This window comes from Phodopus roborovskii, unplaced genomic scaffold (genome assembly GCF_943737965.1).
Source record: "Phodopus roborovskii unplaced genomic scaffold, PHOROB, whole genome shotgun sequence".
Lineage (NCBI taxonomy): Eukaryota > Metazoa > Chordata > Mammalia > Rodentia > Cricetidae > Phodopus > Phodopus roborovskii.
The window spans coordinates 39,800,295-39,818,964 of NW_026125281.1; the positions used below are offsets into that span (position 1 = coordinate 39,800,295).

Consider the following 18,670-nt stretch of genomic DNA (forward strand, 5'->3'; position numbering starts at 1 on the left):
ACAGGCTCCCTCATCATGCAGGCCAGAGAGAAGCCTCATTCCCTGGGCACAGGTGTTTTTAAAGGCAAAACCCACAAGCTTAGGGAAGGGTGGGACCCTCTGTCCATTGAGTACATGACCCTTTGAGGCTGGATGATCTTGCTGTTAGGGTTAACAGACCTTAGGGCCTCAAGGTGTGCTAATTAATCTTGTCTGGGCAAACCGGAATTGCAGCTATCTCTTTGTTTCTTAAGGACTCTATTTACCACCTGCTGACTCACGAGAAGGAGGGGCAATGTGAATTCTTGGTTTCTTGTTATCTCAGGGCCCTGTGAGGGGAAGTTAGCAAATTCTAGATCAGACTGTCCTTTATTTCAAGTGGTTTCTTTAACATTACTTTTTTGTCTTTCAAAGTGAGTACTTGGGTTCAAACTCAGTTTCTCATGCTTACAATGCAAGTGTGTTATTGATGGCATTATCTTCCCAGGTCCCCAAGTACATGCATTTTAATGTCTAGTAAGTACCAGGTCCTAGCTGTCATTGCTTCTTAATATAGTATTATTTTATAATTATCTTTTCATGGTCAGATTATTTTTGTTCATACTTTGGGTCAATATTGCCTAATACGTGCAACAGTGTGGTACGAGGAAACTGATTGACTTAGTCCAATTGGTGTATTTTGCCAAGTCAGAAACAGGATTTGTGAAATGAAAGACAGGTGAAAACCATAGTTCAAGGAGATTAACTCCTCCCCATGAGACTAAGACTAGGACGGGATTTCTATGTGTCTGTGTCAACACCTTAGGTAAGTGTCCTTATTGATAAACAATCAAACAGAAGCATGGCATAGTCGTGTGTTAGTCTATCTTAAACTATTATATCATTGTCATATCCATCAGACTATATCAATACAGAATTCAAAACTGGTCAGTTCAAGAATTCCTTCTTTAGGGGGCTGTGTTTGTGAGGCTGCAATAAGAGCCACCTGGCAGCCCCAGTTTCGCACCAGAGTGAGGGAATGCGGATGAGGGAAAGGCTAGCTTTTAAGAGGTTAAGAATCCAAGACAGAGACACAGGATAGTTGTCAGGAGGTCAGATTCAATCCATACTGAATGGGCTCTTAGTTTTTTCTTAGGTATTCAACCAACAGTGAGTGAGGACTTCTATTATCATGTGTGCTGGGCAAAGAGATTTACTTCTCTTAATCCTCCAGGTATTTGAACTGAGAGTAAATGCACCTTGTTATGTAGATGAGAGACATCCTCTGCCAAGGCCAGAACATCCTGTAGACCCTGAGCTATAGAATTAAGGACATAAGGATATTTTTAAACCCTCTGACTGAAAGGACTGCCAAGCAGCAGAGCGTGGACCTTCACACTCCCACTCAGGAAAGGCGACATCCCAAATCACTCACGAGAAGCGGTCTTGATGTAAAATCATGAGGTCTTTTATATTCCAAGTGCATTGGGGTCGAAAGTCATGCGCCACGCAGGGGTAGAGGACTGAGGACCCTGAGTACAGAATTGAGACAGCTTTTATAGGGTTACAACAAAGCCCGCACATCTTAAACCAATGATCTTATAGTATCCAGAGCCCACATGGTGCAGACCAATCAATTTAAACCCTCCAAGCTCTGGCTTTATAGACCAACCAGTTTTCTATAGTCCAGGAGGTCTGCATTTGCGCGGGCTCCTAGGCGGGGTGACAAATGGCAGTTACGTTAGGTCACTGAGGCGGGGGTTTCACAAGCAGTTTACAAAGTCAGGTAAGCAGCAAGGAGTGTGACATTTTTCCTATTTACTGGCTGAGGGCAGGGCCTGAAATTTAAGGTATTTACTACTATTTTTTAGACTTCTAGTTTTCTGTGGTCACTGAAGAATTAGATTGCAATTTTTCATCCTTTCATGACCATTAGTCAAAATGAAATGGACCATTCTTCCAAATATATTCATATTTATAAGACACTTTGATCATTAGGAGAAAATCCTAGAAGTTTCATAGTTTCTTTCTAGTCTTAAGTAATGCTAATTTCGCTAATTCCTTTAAAGAAGTCTTCATCATAGAAGGCTATTTTTATTTTCAGTAATGAGCTCTAATCATTTTGGTTCATATCAGGATTCATGAACAGAATTTACTAAGTTTAAAATGTAGTCCTTCATGGATTATGTATCATTTTAGAACAATGTGTGAAATGGTAAAACATTAAGTAATGAATGATGAAGTAGAGAGGAAACATAAATCTTAGATTCTGACACAGCCTGTGGGATGGACCATTCCAGTGGGTTGAGTTATAAAAAACAGTCTAGAGAGGAGTGTTGTGCCAGGTTCACAGAGCCCCAGACCAACACAAGGAGCCAGACAAATCTGATGCAAATGCAAAGGTTTCTCTTCATTGTTCAAGCTGGCCCGCTTGGATCTCACTCTGTGATGGGGGAATGAGACAGCAACCAGCCTTGAAGGGAAGCTTTTAAAGGGGAAGACCATGAGGTTGAAAGCCACAAATTCCAGAGTTTTCATGGCTACTTAAGGTCATACAAAGTACAGAGTAAAGCAGTAACTATATATTTTAAGCAAGATACATTTGAGTAAGATAAGACAGGGCATGGCGTTGCAGAGTTACAGGGTCACAGGGACTGTCAGTCATCCCCTGGGCTGAGTGATCCTTACAACCATCAGGAGACCTTTATGACCAGCAATTAGCAGACATAGGAATGTTGACATAAGTGGTGGACAGTCACCTCCCCTTCTCTGTCAGGGGGCTCTGGCGCCATCCATGGCACTCCTGATTTAAGGAGTTAAATTTTTCTTTACCATTAGAAGTTGCCTTTCTCTGTATAGATTTAGGGGCCAAGTTTTAAAACTTTTATTAATTTTAATTTTTGGTTCATTGAAAAGTATAGTTAGTAGACCCAGACTTGTTCAAAGTATTTGGGTAGATACGTTAGCATACCACTATAACAAATAAATAGACAAGGAGACACAAAATGACCAGGTCAAATGGACTTATAATGATCAAATGAAAACCAAAGTTGAAGGATTCACTTCACAAAAAAGTTCTTCAAGGCTTTAAATGACAAAATAATGAACTTTAATTCCATCAATAAATCCAAGAGACATCACTGACTTTTTTAGAAAGGAAAATAAATCATGAAAATAAAATTCCAGAGATTTATTTGGGTTCATAGTATAGAGTAGGCCTGGAAGAGAAGGCAACAAGGAGCAGATGCCAATCACATCAGCAACAGAGATTCAGGCATTGAAGGCTAGAACTGAATTATGTCCTTGGGAGGAAAAGGAAAGGTGCATGTATACAAACACTAGAAACACTCTCAAAGTGAAGAAATGCCTCTCAGAACAAACCATCAAAGAACACATTTTTAATTAAAAATGAAATTAAGTATTCAGGAAGAGGCTGGCTGTGTTCTACACCAGAGTACATAAAGTGGTATGTAACCAAAGAGAAGTTAATAAATCTATAGTCAAGCTTTTCATGTACAAAGAAACATAAACTCTATTACTTCACTGCTCCAAAACACAAAGAAACCAAGAAAACAGACAGGTAAACATCATTAAAATGCAATGAGATAGGTAATAAAATAATTGTTTGATCTGCCTGCTGTGAAAACAAAGAGAATAAAATCAGGCTGATTTTGAAAATTGAGTGGGATTGTTCATACAGTACAGAAAATAACCAAATACAGGAGGAAATAGTTGCAAGACTAACTCAGAAGGTGGTGAAAAAATGTTTGCGGACCAGTGTGAGACTTGAGAAGCACCAAATGACCAGAGATTAGCTTCTTAATTAATTAATTAATTTTTAAAAAATTGTTTCTATTTATTTATTGATATATTTATTGCAGGGTGACTGTCCTGAAATTTGCTTTTGCTTTGTAGACCAGGCTGGTCTCAAACTCATTGCAATCCACTTGCCACTGCCTCCCAATTGCAAAGATTAAAGTTGTGAGCCACCACCACCCTGCTCTTAGGTTAGCTTCTAAGAAGAGCCCTTTGTAACTAAAACAAGGCTTCTTGTTAACATTCAGTGTGTTGTGTTAAAGTCATACATATGTAAGTCCTGTGGCACCTTATAAAGTGAAATGTTTGTGCTTCTCAACCTGTGGGTACAACCCTTTTGTGGGTTGAAAGATCTTGCAGAGGGGTCACAGATTAGATATCTTACATATCATATGTTTACATTATGATTCATCATAGTAGGCAAATCACAATTATGAAATAGCAATGAAAGTAATTGTATGGTTGGGGTCACCAGAAGTTGAAGAACCATATTAAAGAATTGCAGCATTAATAATGTTGAGAACCTCTGTAATAGGGTCTTAGGCTTCTGGAGGACACATGTTGTCACTTATGGTCTTGTCTGTGTTTGTGTGCTAGGATACAGACATCTGGAGTTATGATGCTTTAAACATCACTTGGGGTAGATATCTGATCTCCTCTTTGTTGGGTCTGTGTTCCCTTCTTTGGTTCCTGTTGGCCACTCTAAGCCCTAGCCAAGGTTGCTGGTTGTGAGGTCCCTGGCTGAGGGTGTTTTTGAAGGTCAGCAAGTGTCACAAAGCAATAGAGATTGGCTAAAAGGGAAGACTGTAAGAGTGGCAAGAGAGAGCCAATGGAATCCTTGGTCATCAAGAGTGGAGACCCCAAGGGTTGAAAACTGGGTATGTAAAGGAAATACAGAGAGTAGTATGCAACAGGACATTTGAAACAAGGGCAGACAGGAAGATAAAGGTCTCCTTCCAGCTTAGTTTTACCACTGGGATCCCAGGTAGAGAGTTGTTCTATGGGCCAGTGGGTATCACAAAGGAATCAGGACAAGCTAGAGGGAAAGTCTAAAAGGGGTGCTGAGCAATGACTTGGGAAGAATTTCCCATAAAAACAGAGTTTGAAGAACACCATTGCGACGCTTGTGCTGCTAGGGGTGCCAAGAGACTGAGGAGGGTGTCTAGGTTAATAACACAGGACTCTTGCTTGTAATAACACAGGACTCTGGCTTGATGTTAAGAAGGCTTTTTTATTCTACTTATTTTACTCTGGGGGATAGCATATATACCCTGGCACCAGATGGAGGAGGGGGAAGCAGAGGGGGCAGTTAGCCATCTCATGTTCTAAGAACCAGTTAGGGTGCTTTCAGGGCTGCAGAAGCCAAAAGAGCATTAGCATTTTGCATTAGAAACATGTCTCTTATTTTCCTGTGGTTACAGCTGCCTGCCCTGAGGGCAGCGGGGATGGGGGTGGGGTGAGGGGAGTGAATTCTTAGCCAAGGTCTTAATTCCTACAGAACATGATTGTATAGAAAACTGAAGATGAATGTTCTGCTTTACAAACAAGAACTCTTCCTAAGGAACAACATAGGCACAAGAAAGCAAGTGGTTTCATGACTAAAAGAACCTTCAGTTTGAGGCCTATGTTATCCAATGGCTCAGCAATGCTGAGGGGGCTAGGACTACTCAAATGTTTTAACACCCATTTCTCTCACTTCAAGTATGGAAAATTTTGCCCATTGCTGTGTTTTGCAAGATTGAAATTACTGCATGTGCTGACCGTAGCCTTGTGTTTTCATCAGGTGCTCAGTTTCTTGGCATTACATTGTCTTTTGTGCACATCACGTCCTGAGAGAAAGCTGTGATCATACAATTGCCTCTTTGTACAGTATCATGCATGTGCTCATCGAAATCAGTCGAGTTTGTAAAATAAAACTCATGGTGTGATGCTTATTGAACAAATGGGGGAGAGTATGCAAACATGTTACATGTGAGTATTAACAGCAGGAATGATGACATTCTCAACAGACTGCCTTGAGAAAACAATCCATGCAGAAGGAAATAAAAATAAACCTTTAACAATAGTTTGAAACCAGTTATTTGTGACATTTTTTCCTAAGGTTTTATGATAAGCAGCTGATCAACCAAACTGACAGAAGTAATTCCTCCAGGGTACTGGAAGACTATTGGCATTGTGGGGTTGCTGTGTGGATTTGTAAATAGCTCTGCTTAAGAAAACTCACTGGAAGAAATATTTTATAGAAACATAAAATCTCAGAAATAGAAAGTAATAAAGGTATGGAAAATAGTGTTCAATGTAGTTACCAAGGATAAATGCTTAAGAGACTTTCTGTGTTCATAAGACAAAGAATTTATTATAGATGCCATGGCTAGGGTCTGTGACATGCCATGACATTGTGAGTCTGTGGTGGAAGGCAGATGAGTCCACATGGTTCCAGGAGTCACAACAAGCAACAGATGGCTCTGCTGGTTGCTAATACTTCTGCAGCCATGCAGTGCAGCTAAAATCTACAGCTTTTCTTCTGGTCAGTTGTCTCACCCAGCATGTATTAACTTGATAGCAATGAGTTTGAAGATACCACTTCCTTATGGCTGAGGTTGGCCTGGACTCTTTTGCTATCATTGTGTTGTTCAGGATCTCACTGAATGACTGTGGATATGCGGCCATATTAAGTTGTATGTAATATTCAGTAAATCTATCCTAGGCATAAGGCATTCTCCCTTCTCCCTCTAATTATAAACCATTCCAGAAGGCATAAAAGTTCTAGTAAATTACACAAAAACCATGGTCTCTGGTTAATTCATAGGAGCAAAGAACCAATGTTATGTTGGGATTCTCCTGCTGAGTATTCAGAAATCCTCAATATGTAATTAATGACTTAAACATTGATGTATTATTTGGGATTCCTACTTTTTTCTGATTAAGTTAGTTTTGTATCATAAAAGCAACTCTCCTAATGTCTCTAGTCAGTGTTAGCCTCCAAGGAAGGATGGGATGCTGTAAGGAAAGCTTCCGAGAAAGGCCTCTGCAACCAGTTTCCTCATTGTCACCCAGTCTGTTGTGTTCAAGTACAGTTATGGAAGGCCTGGTGGCATGCCCTAAAGTACAGTGTTTGTGCAGCCACACACACACACACACACACACACACACACATTGAAATCATTCCAGTTCCAACAATATGGACAGCTAGAAAGGCATGAAGACAAACACAAAGTCAAAGGGACGTAATTTACAAAATCACCTATATGTGTTTTAAGTGACATGTGTGTAAAATAGTTATATTTTGCTATGTTAATATGTTGATGGAGACCTTCTTATATTTGTATCCATAGAAACATTAAAATGAAGCCTATGCCCACGGTCTGAGAAAAACTCCTCAACTAACGTCTCATTCGAGTTCATACTGAGCCATGGTGTCAGTTTCTTTGAGATTGTTGATTCTCTACACAGCAGTCATTGTTTTTCCTGTTATCATTTGTATATGTTTCAATGTGCACTTGTGCAGAAGGACAGGTTTGTTGATTCTGTTCTCCCCTTCCACTTGTACACATGTGCTGCTGGAGTCATGGGCTGGGCTCCAGGATTGTGTGAGAAGAGCCTTTGCTCCTTCAGCCACCTCACTATCCCCATGGTAACACTGGAAGAGTTTGATTTCTCTGGTACATTATTTTAATGCAGTGGGGAGCTTATATGCACAGGGGAAGTAAAAGTTTCTTTCTTTATGTTTCATATTTATAAATAATTTTATGAATTACTGATATATATGGAATAAGCATTAAGGTGATGATGGAGAGAGATGGATATTATTTTACTGAATCACAATAGAAAATCATTCCTAAAGCTCAGTAACCAGAGGAAAACAACTACAGCCTAAAGTGGGCCCCTTCCTCAATTAATTTTGATACTTAAAGGGAAAAATAAATCTGTGGGTTTCCCTCCCCCTGATTTTCAGAGCATATATAATAGTAATAGAAATACTTTCTCCCAGTGAATAAAAACACTGTGGGTTTTCTCCCACATAAGCAGTACCTGCAATGGTGCTTGTATTTGTATTTCCTCGTGTCTGGGAATCCTTCCTTGTTCGGTAGGCATAGCAACAATGCAGAGCCTGAATGTATAACTCAGGAGAGCACACACCTTTGAAAAGGCGAAGCACTGTGTTGGCTCTTCACCCAAGCTTGTGCAGTAACTACCTACATGCATCTCATTAGGAAGTTGTAAAGAAGATGCTTCAGAGCACTTTTGTAACATATAACAGCTTCTGTATTTTCCAGAAAACAGCAAACAACAAAATACCTGCTGCTCTATAATACTATATATTTCTGAATATGATGCTAAGTTTCTAAACTCACAGGAACATTGGCATCATTATTGTATATGAGAAAATTGGGTCACCTTGATGTTTCATCCATGTCAGGGCTGTGACTGGAATCTTGCACCAGAGACCTAAAGTTTAAAGTGTTGTGACATGAAATACATGATGAAATGACAAGTGCAATAGCTACTGTCACACATAGCACATCTGTTTAGATGTAGTGTTCACATTTCAGTAATTGATCTTCTTTTTCATTTGTGTCATTCTGTTACCGTTATAATCTATTGCTCTAGGTTTAGAACTATCACATATAACACAACAACACATATAGTAAAATGACTATTTCTCTTTGCTCTACTCAATATTAACAAAAAAATTAGAATTAAAATTTGTACAGAATCTCAAGTATTATAAATAATATAAAGTAGGGAATCTACTGTTCCATACATTTCTAATAGATTACATGGTTATATTTTAAACAATTTCAACCCAAATCACAGGGCTTTCCTCTAGTCCTCTTTTTATCTTAATTACTGACACTATGTATTCAATTCACCAACATGATATCACTGGTAAAAGGTATGTTGATTCTATATCTGTTCTAGTTGTTTCTGTTGCTATGATAAAAAAAGTACTTCAGGGGCTTGTTTTAGCTCACAATTCCAGAAGGCAGCCCATCACAATGAGGAAGGCAAGGAAGCAGGATCCTGAGATACTGGTCATACCACATTCACAGTGTGAAGACAGAAATTAGTGCATGTGACCTCACTTCCTGGTTTGTGGTTATTTGATTTCTCCATTCTTATAGAATTCAGGACACTCTTCATAGGGAATGGTACTACCTACAGTGGATAGTGTCTTCCTGTATAAATTAACTTTGGTATGATGATTTCCCTTAATCCAACCAAATATATGTACTTCTCCATTGAGAGTCTCTTCCTGGGTGATTCAGGTTGTGTCAAATTACAATTAAAGCTAACTATTACTACCTCTAAATGAAGCAGAATGGCTATTGGTCAGGAAGCACACATTTCTAAAAGCACTCACATAAATTTATAGTCACTACTAGTATCATTACAGAAAAATGAGAAACTACATCACTAAATATTATTCATCAACTAACACCAACTTATCTTTGAAATTTCTCTTACTGCATCTGCATAACCCATGTAACAAAATTTAGTACCCACTAGAAGCCACACAGACACTCTAAACATCTATATCTTTACTAAAATTGTCTCTTCTACATCGTCATTAAACTTCCCACACATAACATCCACTAATTCTAAGATAACTCCTTCAACACAATTGAAATATTTCTCCTACTTGTCTGTTCAGCATCTCTCTTTTCTCTTATCTCCTATTATAGGCTACATAAGCTTTTGAAGCCACATACTTCCTCTTCTATAATAGTTTTTGTATAGCTTGAGACTTCTATTTCCTTAAAATTTAAATTCTCTACTAAATTGTAAAGTGCTTTTAAAGAGAGCAAATCTATTGTTTCAATTTAACAGATTCTTATCACCTCTATCTTGTCCTTCTTCTAGGATAGTATTTTGATTATGGTGAGTTTAGAATATTACTAAGGAGAGCCAGAATCTGGAATCGGATAACCATCGGTTGTCTTGCATGTAATACATTGAACAAATCATGTTTCAATGAAAACCCCAAACCGAAATCACCAAAACATTCCTATTCATTTATTTGCGGAAAAAAAGGGCAGAACACTAGACTTTGAACAGAAATGACAAGTGGCATGCTATCAGTAATAACTTCTGTCAATGGCAGAATATTTCCTTCCATGGAGTGAAGGTTCAGAGAATATCACATATCAACAAAGAGTCAAGACTTAGATTCTCTTCTGTCTATATTTGAAAACTTTTAACCACAGCTACCCTTCCAGGAATTAATATATGTGATGAATAGGAAATAACACAATCTGATTGGTCAACCTTGAGCTAGATGTTCAAAGCAAGTTAAATCCAAAATAATAATAACCAGAAGGCAGAAACTATACAAAAATAGGGTGCCTCTTGTACAACTCCTTCTGCCTGAGATGTAGTATTAGGTTTCTCCCAAAGAATTGCTGAGAAACATGCTATTATTCTTGAAAGATAAAAACATACTGAATGTGGTCAGCAGGTACAATGTAAATATCCATCATTTGCACATAAGAAAGAGATTTGCCAAGTCTTCCCATCTCACTGTCTTAGTCAAATGTTGTAAATTTACTGGGCATGAATCCAGTATTCTAGAAATGTGTATTACCATGAGTGCCAGAAAGGTCAGCTATCACATAGAATAACCAACTAGAACAAATCCCCTGCAAATCATAGGAAGCCCTAGTACTAGGGTAAGTCACTGATGTTTTCAGTACTTATGGGACACATCCATGAACATTAGTCTTCTACACACTAATCCTATGAGTGTGTATTGAAGTACAGAGAATCCACTCAGACAGAGTTCAGAGCACCACCTAAGTTCTTCACCAGACTCAGTGTTATGCCTAGGTTGTAAGTGTTTCATAATTTGTGCAGATTCTTCTGGTGGCATCAGCTTTCTCTTCAATAATATGGTCTGAATTGCAGTCAATTTAAGGGAATGAGCCCTGGCTCCCTATGAGCAATTGCAATAAAGAAGGAAATCAACATTCATAAAGACTCCAGTGAAAGTAATGGCCCCTCAGCTGGAGGGCATCCATTTATTAGGAACTGGGGCAATTTGAAGTCATCTTAATGGCATGTAATTGTAAAGCAGGGTTGTCAGTAAGTCAGGAGAGATAGGTGTGGGGAAAACAATACAAGGCATACAGCAGGGGCTCTTAGACAATCGTCAGCCAGAATCAGGGGTAATCAGAAGTTCAAAAAGCCACCTTGGTGAGGAAACCAGACCAAGTACTTCCATTTCCAACAGGGTGTCTCTTAAGCCTATTACTTTTCCTTTCTGCGTCAAATCATGTTCAACATAAGACTTTAACATTTAAATGACACGTGAATTGAGACACTGTACTACAGTGATGGCTATGTCATGTTTACCTCATGAAATGGGGTAAGCTAGAATAATTGCTGAATTTCATCAGCTGGCAAAGAGCACAGCATGAAGGATGTGCTATCTTGTGTGCCTGGTATGATTGCTCTCTGGGTGAAGTCAGTGAGAACATCCCTACTCCTTACAGTCCAGCTCAGCTTAAGTTTTGTAGCTTAAAGCCTCTTACTCTCCCTTTTTCGTCTTGTTTTAATATGTAATTTTATTTCAGCTGCTTTTATCAAATGATTATGTTGTGTTAATATAAAATTGTATTCCAAAATTAGTACTTATTTAGGCTAGGAAAGAAAACCAAAATAAATTACTGGAGATTCAGATACCTTTCTGATGAGCTTTCTTTGTAGAATTTTCTAGAAGTAACTATATAGAAGTACTTTTTGAGTTGGGATCAATTTGTCCCACTTTTCTATAGTATCAATTGCACCTAGGAATTCCCAGGCAGCACAGGGCCTCATAAAACTCAAGACTTTAGATTGAATTTACCTCGTGATTTATGAAGTACAGAAGAATAATCAATCAATAGAAAGGAAAAGTGAAGAATCTATTGTAAGAAACTGACTGAAGATGATGATGTTACTTCAGTAAAGGCAGAAGTGAAGATGTCTAGGAGTCCTGACATGGCACTTACAAACAGGGCATTGAGGATAAACTTTACACAGCTGGATACACTCAGCTGATTTTACAGCAGATCCCACTACTGAAATGCCAACAAGGAGCAGGGTAGAAAAGGAGAATCTGGAAGAACATGAGAGGAAGAAGGTTTGGAAATGGGGAGAGGGAAGATATTCAGAAAAGCAGTATAGATAGGAAAGCACTGCTTAGAGATAGAGGCTGAGACAGAGCTTAAGCAAATGGGTTGAGTGATACCATTATGCAAGCCATCCCACTCACATCAGGCTCTTGTATGCGGCACACAGGCAAGCAGAGAGCAGTTGCCAGAACCCACCCGTTGGAGCACACAGGGTGTAACTTGTAGTTCCCTTCTATGCCTCACTTTACAGGATTAGAAAAATGAATGGAAACGTCACTGGGCTCTGGGAAATCATGCACTGATTCTCATCTGACTCTGTGATAAAAGCATCATCAGTAATTTCCCTTCAGTCACTGATTTGCAAGCTAGCACAAAAGTTCAAGGATAATCTTAAAGTTTCAAAGACGTCCTTGCTAAAATTGTACGTTTCCCCTTTGCGTTTTATCTTAAATGCATCATAACGATAAACATACAAAAAATATACCTTCTCTGGGACAACTCTCCTAGTGTCTTATCTTCATATTTTATGTCATTTTAAAAGTGTCCTGGCCTCTTCCTTTCTCCTCTCATCTTACATACACAAGAAAAAAAAAATCACACAAAGTTGTATACATAAAAGCCTGCAGGCATACGTGTTCATCAACACAGACATCTTCAAACACGTACTGAGCTTCCTTGCAACAGCATCTGGCAGAGTCTGTTGGGATCCTCCAGTGCTTTACACATAGCTCCTAAACATTATGTTCAAGAGAAAACTAGCCCTAAGGCTACCTGATGCCAACAGTCCCAGAATCCTCCAGTCCACAGCTAGAGCACTGATTTTTATCAGGCAAAAGTTACAAACTACAGTGTAATTGACACCTCTACATGGTGACACAAGGTGCTTTTCAGCTGTACAGATCTATTCCTTTCTTCAATAAGCCACAAACTTATTTCTGCGTGTTCTGTATTTCAAACTTAGTACTTCCAAAGCTATTTATGTTCTTGTGTGTGGTGTAGATTTCAATCCCAGGCCTTGTGTGTGCAAGGCACAAACTCTATACGTGAGCTGTAAACTGGTACCCATCCATTTCTCTGCCTTTTTTTCTTTTCATCTACCCTGACCTGGAAACTTCAGTGTTTTTCTTGGAAGTCAACTTATCCTTGTACTGCACTGTGTGTGACGTACTCCAGTTTGTTTCTTTTTTAGTTTTGCACATTTGCTGCCCTTGCTCTGCCTCCAATTATTGTTGGACTTCGGATCTTTGTTACTTCTGAGAATACCTGAGTTCATGTGGTTGACTGGACTGCCTCTGCTCAAGCTCCAGTGTATGCGCCCATCTCATTATCCATGCCATCTGATGGGAACCCAGATGGTCCCCTTAGGAAGGCCCTCTCTGAGGATCAGCACCCTGTGTTCTCTGATTCCTGTTTACATTTCCAGGGCTGCACATTATTTTCCTTCCCATAATGACACACCAAGGAAACAGGTCACCCCACCCTTGGTGGTTCTTCTCTGTCATGGTTCCTTTGAAGTGATTTTCAGCTTTCTCCCTTTGCCCACTTGCTCTCATACTCCAGAATACATAATACTTTGGATATACCTCATTCGTGGACCTTGTTCCTTCCTGCCACTATGATGTAGTATAGCTTTTCCATTCACTTGATTTTATACCGGTTTCCTCTTTAAAGGTGTCTTTATTGAATGCTTGGGAGCAAAATACATGACTAATGACTTCACACTTCTTAGCAAAATTATTTGCAAATTATAGACTATTAAAAATACTACTTAAAGGGGTAGAAGGAATTTCTCAGAGATTAATGATGCTGGCTGCTCCTCCAGAGGACTGGAGTTCAGTTTCCAGCAATAATATTGAGCAGGTCATGACTGCCTGGAACTCCTTAGAGGATCCAAAACATTCTTTTTCCTCCATGATCCCCTGCATATACATACGCACACTTGCTTACACATACACACACACGAAAATAAAATGTAAATAAAATAAGAATGTACATGCCAAAATTAAATTTCTAACATTTTCATTCAAAAGTACAATTATTTATCATGGGAAATAAACCTGTCCATGTACTTTGTAAAATAAGTCTAGTAACTGGGGTTCAGTAGATAAGAGTGCTTGAAGCTCTCGGGCAGAGGAGCCACGTTTAGTTGCTGGCACCTATATTGGGCACCTCACAGCACCTTGGAACGCATACTTTACATAATCCATTTCCTTCTTCTGACATCCATGGGTGTGCATATACACTGTACATATAGGCACAAATAAAGATATACATACATGTAAATAATTAACCTTTAAAAACTTATCCAAACTCTACATGCTGATTATAGTTTTGAATAATGTCTATGAAGAGATCAGACAACCCCATTCCTAAAGGAGTATTTGGATCTCACCATGATAACAGACCCTAAATATGCCTTTTGTTTCAGCATATCAAAAACTTTAGTAGTCATCCAGCACAACACGCATCAACTACCAAACTATAGTGATTTTCCCATGTAATATCTCCAAGACTGGAAAGAAAACTCTGACATTCATTGTATGCTTAAAAACTGTTCTTTATTTCCCAGGTGTGATGGGAGAATATGAGCCGAAAATTGAGGTCCATTTTCCTTTCACGGTTACGGCTGCTAAGGGAACAACTGTTAAGATGGAATGCTTTGCACTTGGCAAGTAAGTACATATTATTCTATAATTAGACAAAATTGTTTATTAAAAGATGACTCAGCAGTTTGGATCACTTAATTTGCTAGGTTTCAGTTTCCCAGAAGACCCATAGTGACTATAAAGTTTTTAGAAGGCAGGCTGGGAATTGAGGAGTAGTCATGTCCCTTGAGATGTCAAGTCATTTCTATGCACAGCAGTGCTTGAGGTGTTGTTTTGACATCAAGGAAGTCTGTCTAGACTGCAGGAGACTTTTCATTCCTCTGTCTAGTGATCTGAAAACCTCAGCATTGTTCTCTGATTTCCTCCGGCAAGAGAGTGAAAGGACAAAGTACTCTCTGCTACCCATGTGCAGGAGTGTGAAGACTACAGGGGACACAGCTCAGTGGTAGAATGTTTTCCTAGGCCTACTAGTGCAGACTTGAATAAAATCTCTAGGATCACAAGAGTTTCAGGAGGATGGGGGGTATTTCTCCATGAGGTCCTTGCCATGCAAGAGTCATCGAAGTTCATGTGAAAAAAATCAGATACATTGCATGCTCTTGGTAATGCAGCAACTGGGAACCAGAGGTGGGTCCTGTGCAGTAAGTAGTACAGTCACCTGCCTTCTTGACAAACTCCATAAGAGTGAGAGGCTGTGTCACTGAAAAACAGTGTTTGAACAATCACCTGAGTTTTTCTTCTGACTCCTACATGCCCATGCATGCATGCATGTCTGCATATAAATGAACATACACACATATGCACACCTACTGGAGACATACTGTAAGAGATAGGAACAGGGATCAAACTGAATATTTCATTATCTCCTAAAATAGTAGCATCAGAACAAAGCTGTAACGTGTACAGTCCACAGTATCTGCAAATGGAAGATGGTGGCTGGCTAGGCTGAGTGAGCCTGGCTCTGAAGGTTATAGCCTGTGCTGCTGGTATAGTTGCTGTCTACAGTGTGCGTAACATGTGGAGCAGGAGTGTAGTTCTGATGATGTTTGATTATGGTGATCTGATTTGTTTCAAACACAGTGTTATTATTTTGAGAATGACAAGGCCTCAGGGTCCCTTCAAGATCTATAATTATAATTTGTATAAATGCATCTCTTTCAGAGTTACTAATCATGTAACTCCAGTTGTGCTAAACTAACACCCACAGTATTACATAGATATAAAACTTGCTTCAGAAATGTGCAGTAGGATTAGCCCACGGAGGCAGGAGTTGGAGGGGGTGAGGGGAATAATAGTGAATAGTAGAGATTCAATCAGAAATTTATGGAGAAATACCATCAGCAAAACGTGTTGCACTTTTAAGACAAATTGTGATAACATGTCTATGCAGTTCCACTCACATTTAAGATCATGGTAGACCCCCCCCCCCAAAGTCAATGTAGCTCACTGTTTAAACAAATGAATCCACAATAGAAATACAATTTAAAGGCATAAATGCATGTGGGAAGTATGTGGTCATGTGACCATGTGGCCTAAGAACTCGTGCAAAGCCAAAGGCATTAGTTAAGTGCATGAAACAGGATGATACCCTTTAACTCGTGTGTTGCACTCATGTTCCTGGGAGGAACCAAAGTCAAACCCCTAATCTTGACAAATGGAAAAATAATATATTCCAATGGGATTTCAAAGACTCAGTATGTCCTACAGTTAAATGATTCTTCAATGGCAAAAACTGGTACTAAAGCCAAACAAAAAGGGGTCATATTGTAAAACAAATTAGAAAACTCATTTTATAGAGAAAAAAACATAAAACATACAGCCTTTCTCTAGGCAAGTTATTTAATAAGTTATATGTGTTTGTTTGGAGGAGGTTTGAATTATGCTAAGCAAATTGATGCTTGCAGTTTCTCTCCTCCTAGGCGGGACCCAACAGTTCAAGTTATTTACATTGTCAAATCTTTGCTTTCTCTAACTTCTTAGGTCTTTCTTGTTTCCACTCAATTAAATAAATAAGCTGAAAAGTGGGTACTTAAAAAAAAAAAGACCTACTGCCTCTGTGAAAGAGGTCTCTCTGTCTGTCTGTCTGTCTGTCTGTTTGTCTGTCTGTCTGTCTGTCTGTCTGTCTCTCTCTCTCTCTCTCTCTCTCAGGTGTGCTTAATTCTCTTTCTATAAATTGTGGTGATGGGAGAGAAAAATCATTATGAGGAAATATACCAATACTTAAAATTCACCTGCCACCCCATAAAAATAAAATAATTTAAAGGAGCATCTTGACCTGTTTAAATTCCTTTCTAGCATTGTAAGAAGCAGGCCATCACTTCCAACATGAACACCACACACAACAGTTTGAAATGACCATCAGATTCACTGCTTGGTCATTACTCGTAGCCTGCATGAGCTTCTGGCTACTTTCCTGATGAAGGAGGCCCTGCTGAACATTTTCTGTAGAACTGTCTGTCACTTGGTATCAGTCAGGATCTAACTACACAGACAGACTCTGCCTCTCACTGTGTGTGCATAGTATGCTTCAATCAGTGTCCCTCATAAACTGCTGCTCTTGACTAGATTCTAGAATGGCATTCTCAAAGCTCTGTTCTGTCTCATGGTCTCATAGACTTTGGATCTATTCTTTCCTAGGCCTGGAACATTTCCCATTACTTCCAAAGCAGCTGCCTTTCATTGCTCCCTTAAAGAGACTTTATATTAGATTATTATATATATGGTTAATATATACATCTATGAGCTATTGGGTATGATTTATACTTACTACTCTTCATTCAAAAACTTCTATGAGATTCCTCTACAAATGTGGTAAGGTTGAAAAGGAGAAGCAAAATGGAACATCTGTAGACTTGGAACACCTAAGAACTCATTACTATCTGCGAGAGAGTAGAGAGCTCATGACACCAGAACAAGGATGAGCTCAAGATGGGACCATATCAGAGGCTAGGCAGTGGAGAGAATCACTCAGGCCAGGACAAGAATACGGATGAAGAGAACTTCAGGAATTTACATATTGATTTCCATTTCTTATAATTTCTTATCTTTTCTTCTGGCCAAGTAGAAATTCCCCACTAAATGGGACCAAAAAGCAGAGAAGATATAGTCATCAGAGAAAGTTTAGAGGAAAGACAATGGCAGACAGGGAAAACAGACAATAGCCAGTCAAGTGTCTCTCTGTGTTAAGGACATAAGCCTCCGAGAGCATGGCTTGTATTGCTCATTTGCTCATCACTGTTACCTCCCCCAGTATCCATTAGCTAGACAGTATTCAAGAAATAACTTAGACATACTAAGCCTACTTAAGTCAAATACTTTCTCATAAATGACTTCTTTATATTACACCCTAAAATGCACCTATGTTGTGTATTCTGTACTTCAATCCATGACTCTATGATCATCCTTTTTTTTTTCAAATGTAGAATCATTCTCTGAATGTTTCCTTGCCTTGCCTATTCTTGCCTCCATTTATTCATTTCCCTACTGTTTTAGATTTACTGCTTCTCTATCTTGTTTTGATTATATAAGAATATTTATCATGAGATCTAGTCTGATAAAAAGTATTTACATGTTCAGCATCATGGTTGTTAAGGCCAGAATCAGTGCTACTCAGCAGATCTTTATAGTTAAACCTTTACTTTTCTTCCCAAGGTGAATTTTGTTGCTGTTTATTCTATGAGAGAGGCTTGGATGTAACTAAGGGAAACATTTGTCACATACAAAGGAAGAAGCGTGTATGTGAGAAGGGGGGAGGGAGGCAGAGATTCATTTCGGTAATGAATTGAGGGTTAAATAATAGGACACCATAAATATAAATTACTAAATATTTTAAACATTTCTAGATGATATTGGCGCAGCCTAGGTTTTCATCCTATTTACTATAGTCTGAATCAAGTACCTTCTAGATGTAGTTCCTGACTTAAGAAAAACAGTGAACTCATTAATGAAAAGGAGAAAAATCCAGGATCTGGGATCTGCATAGTTCATTTTATACAGAGAAGCAGCTCAAGTTCCTTGAGAAGATGAAAGTACTCAGTGCAGGTCTGAAGGCTTTTCATGCCAAATGCCAACCACATGGTAGCTTTTTCCTTGTTTACAAGATGTGCATGGCTTACAAGATAGCAACCATTCTGCCTTTCTTTGTTCAGGTGACTCTGATATCACACCTTCTTTATT

General features: G+C 38.9%; 1 protein-coding gene across 1 annotated transcript in view; it reads left to right on the forward strand.

The window, feature by feature from the left end:
* Nucleotides 1-18,670, forward strand: part of Cntn5 (contactin 5) — a 635,441-nt gene that overhangs the window by 332,174 nt on the left and 284,597 nt on the right. Inside the window, exon 7 of the mRNA XM_051199086.1 lies at nt 14,458-14,560. Within this exon, the coding sequence (XP_051055043.1) occupies nt 14,458-14,560 (103 nt within the window). The remainder of the gene's footprint in view (nt 1-14,457; nt 14,561-18,670) is intronic.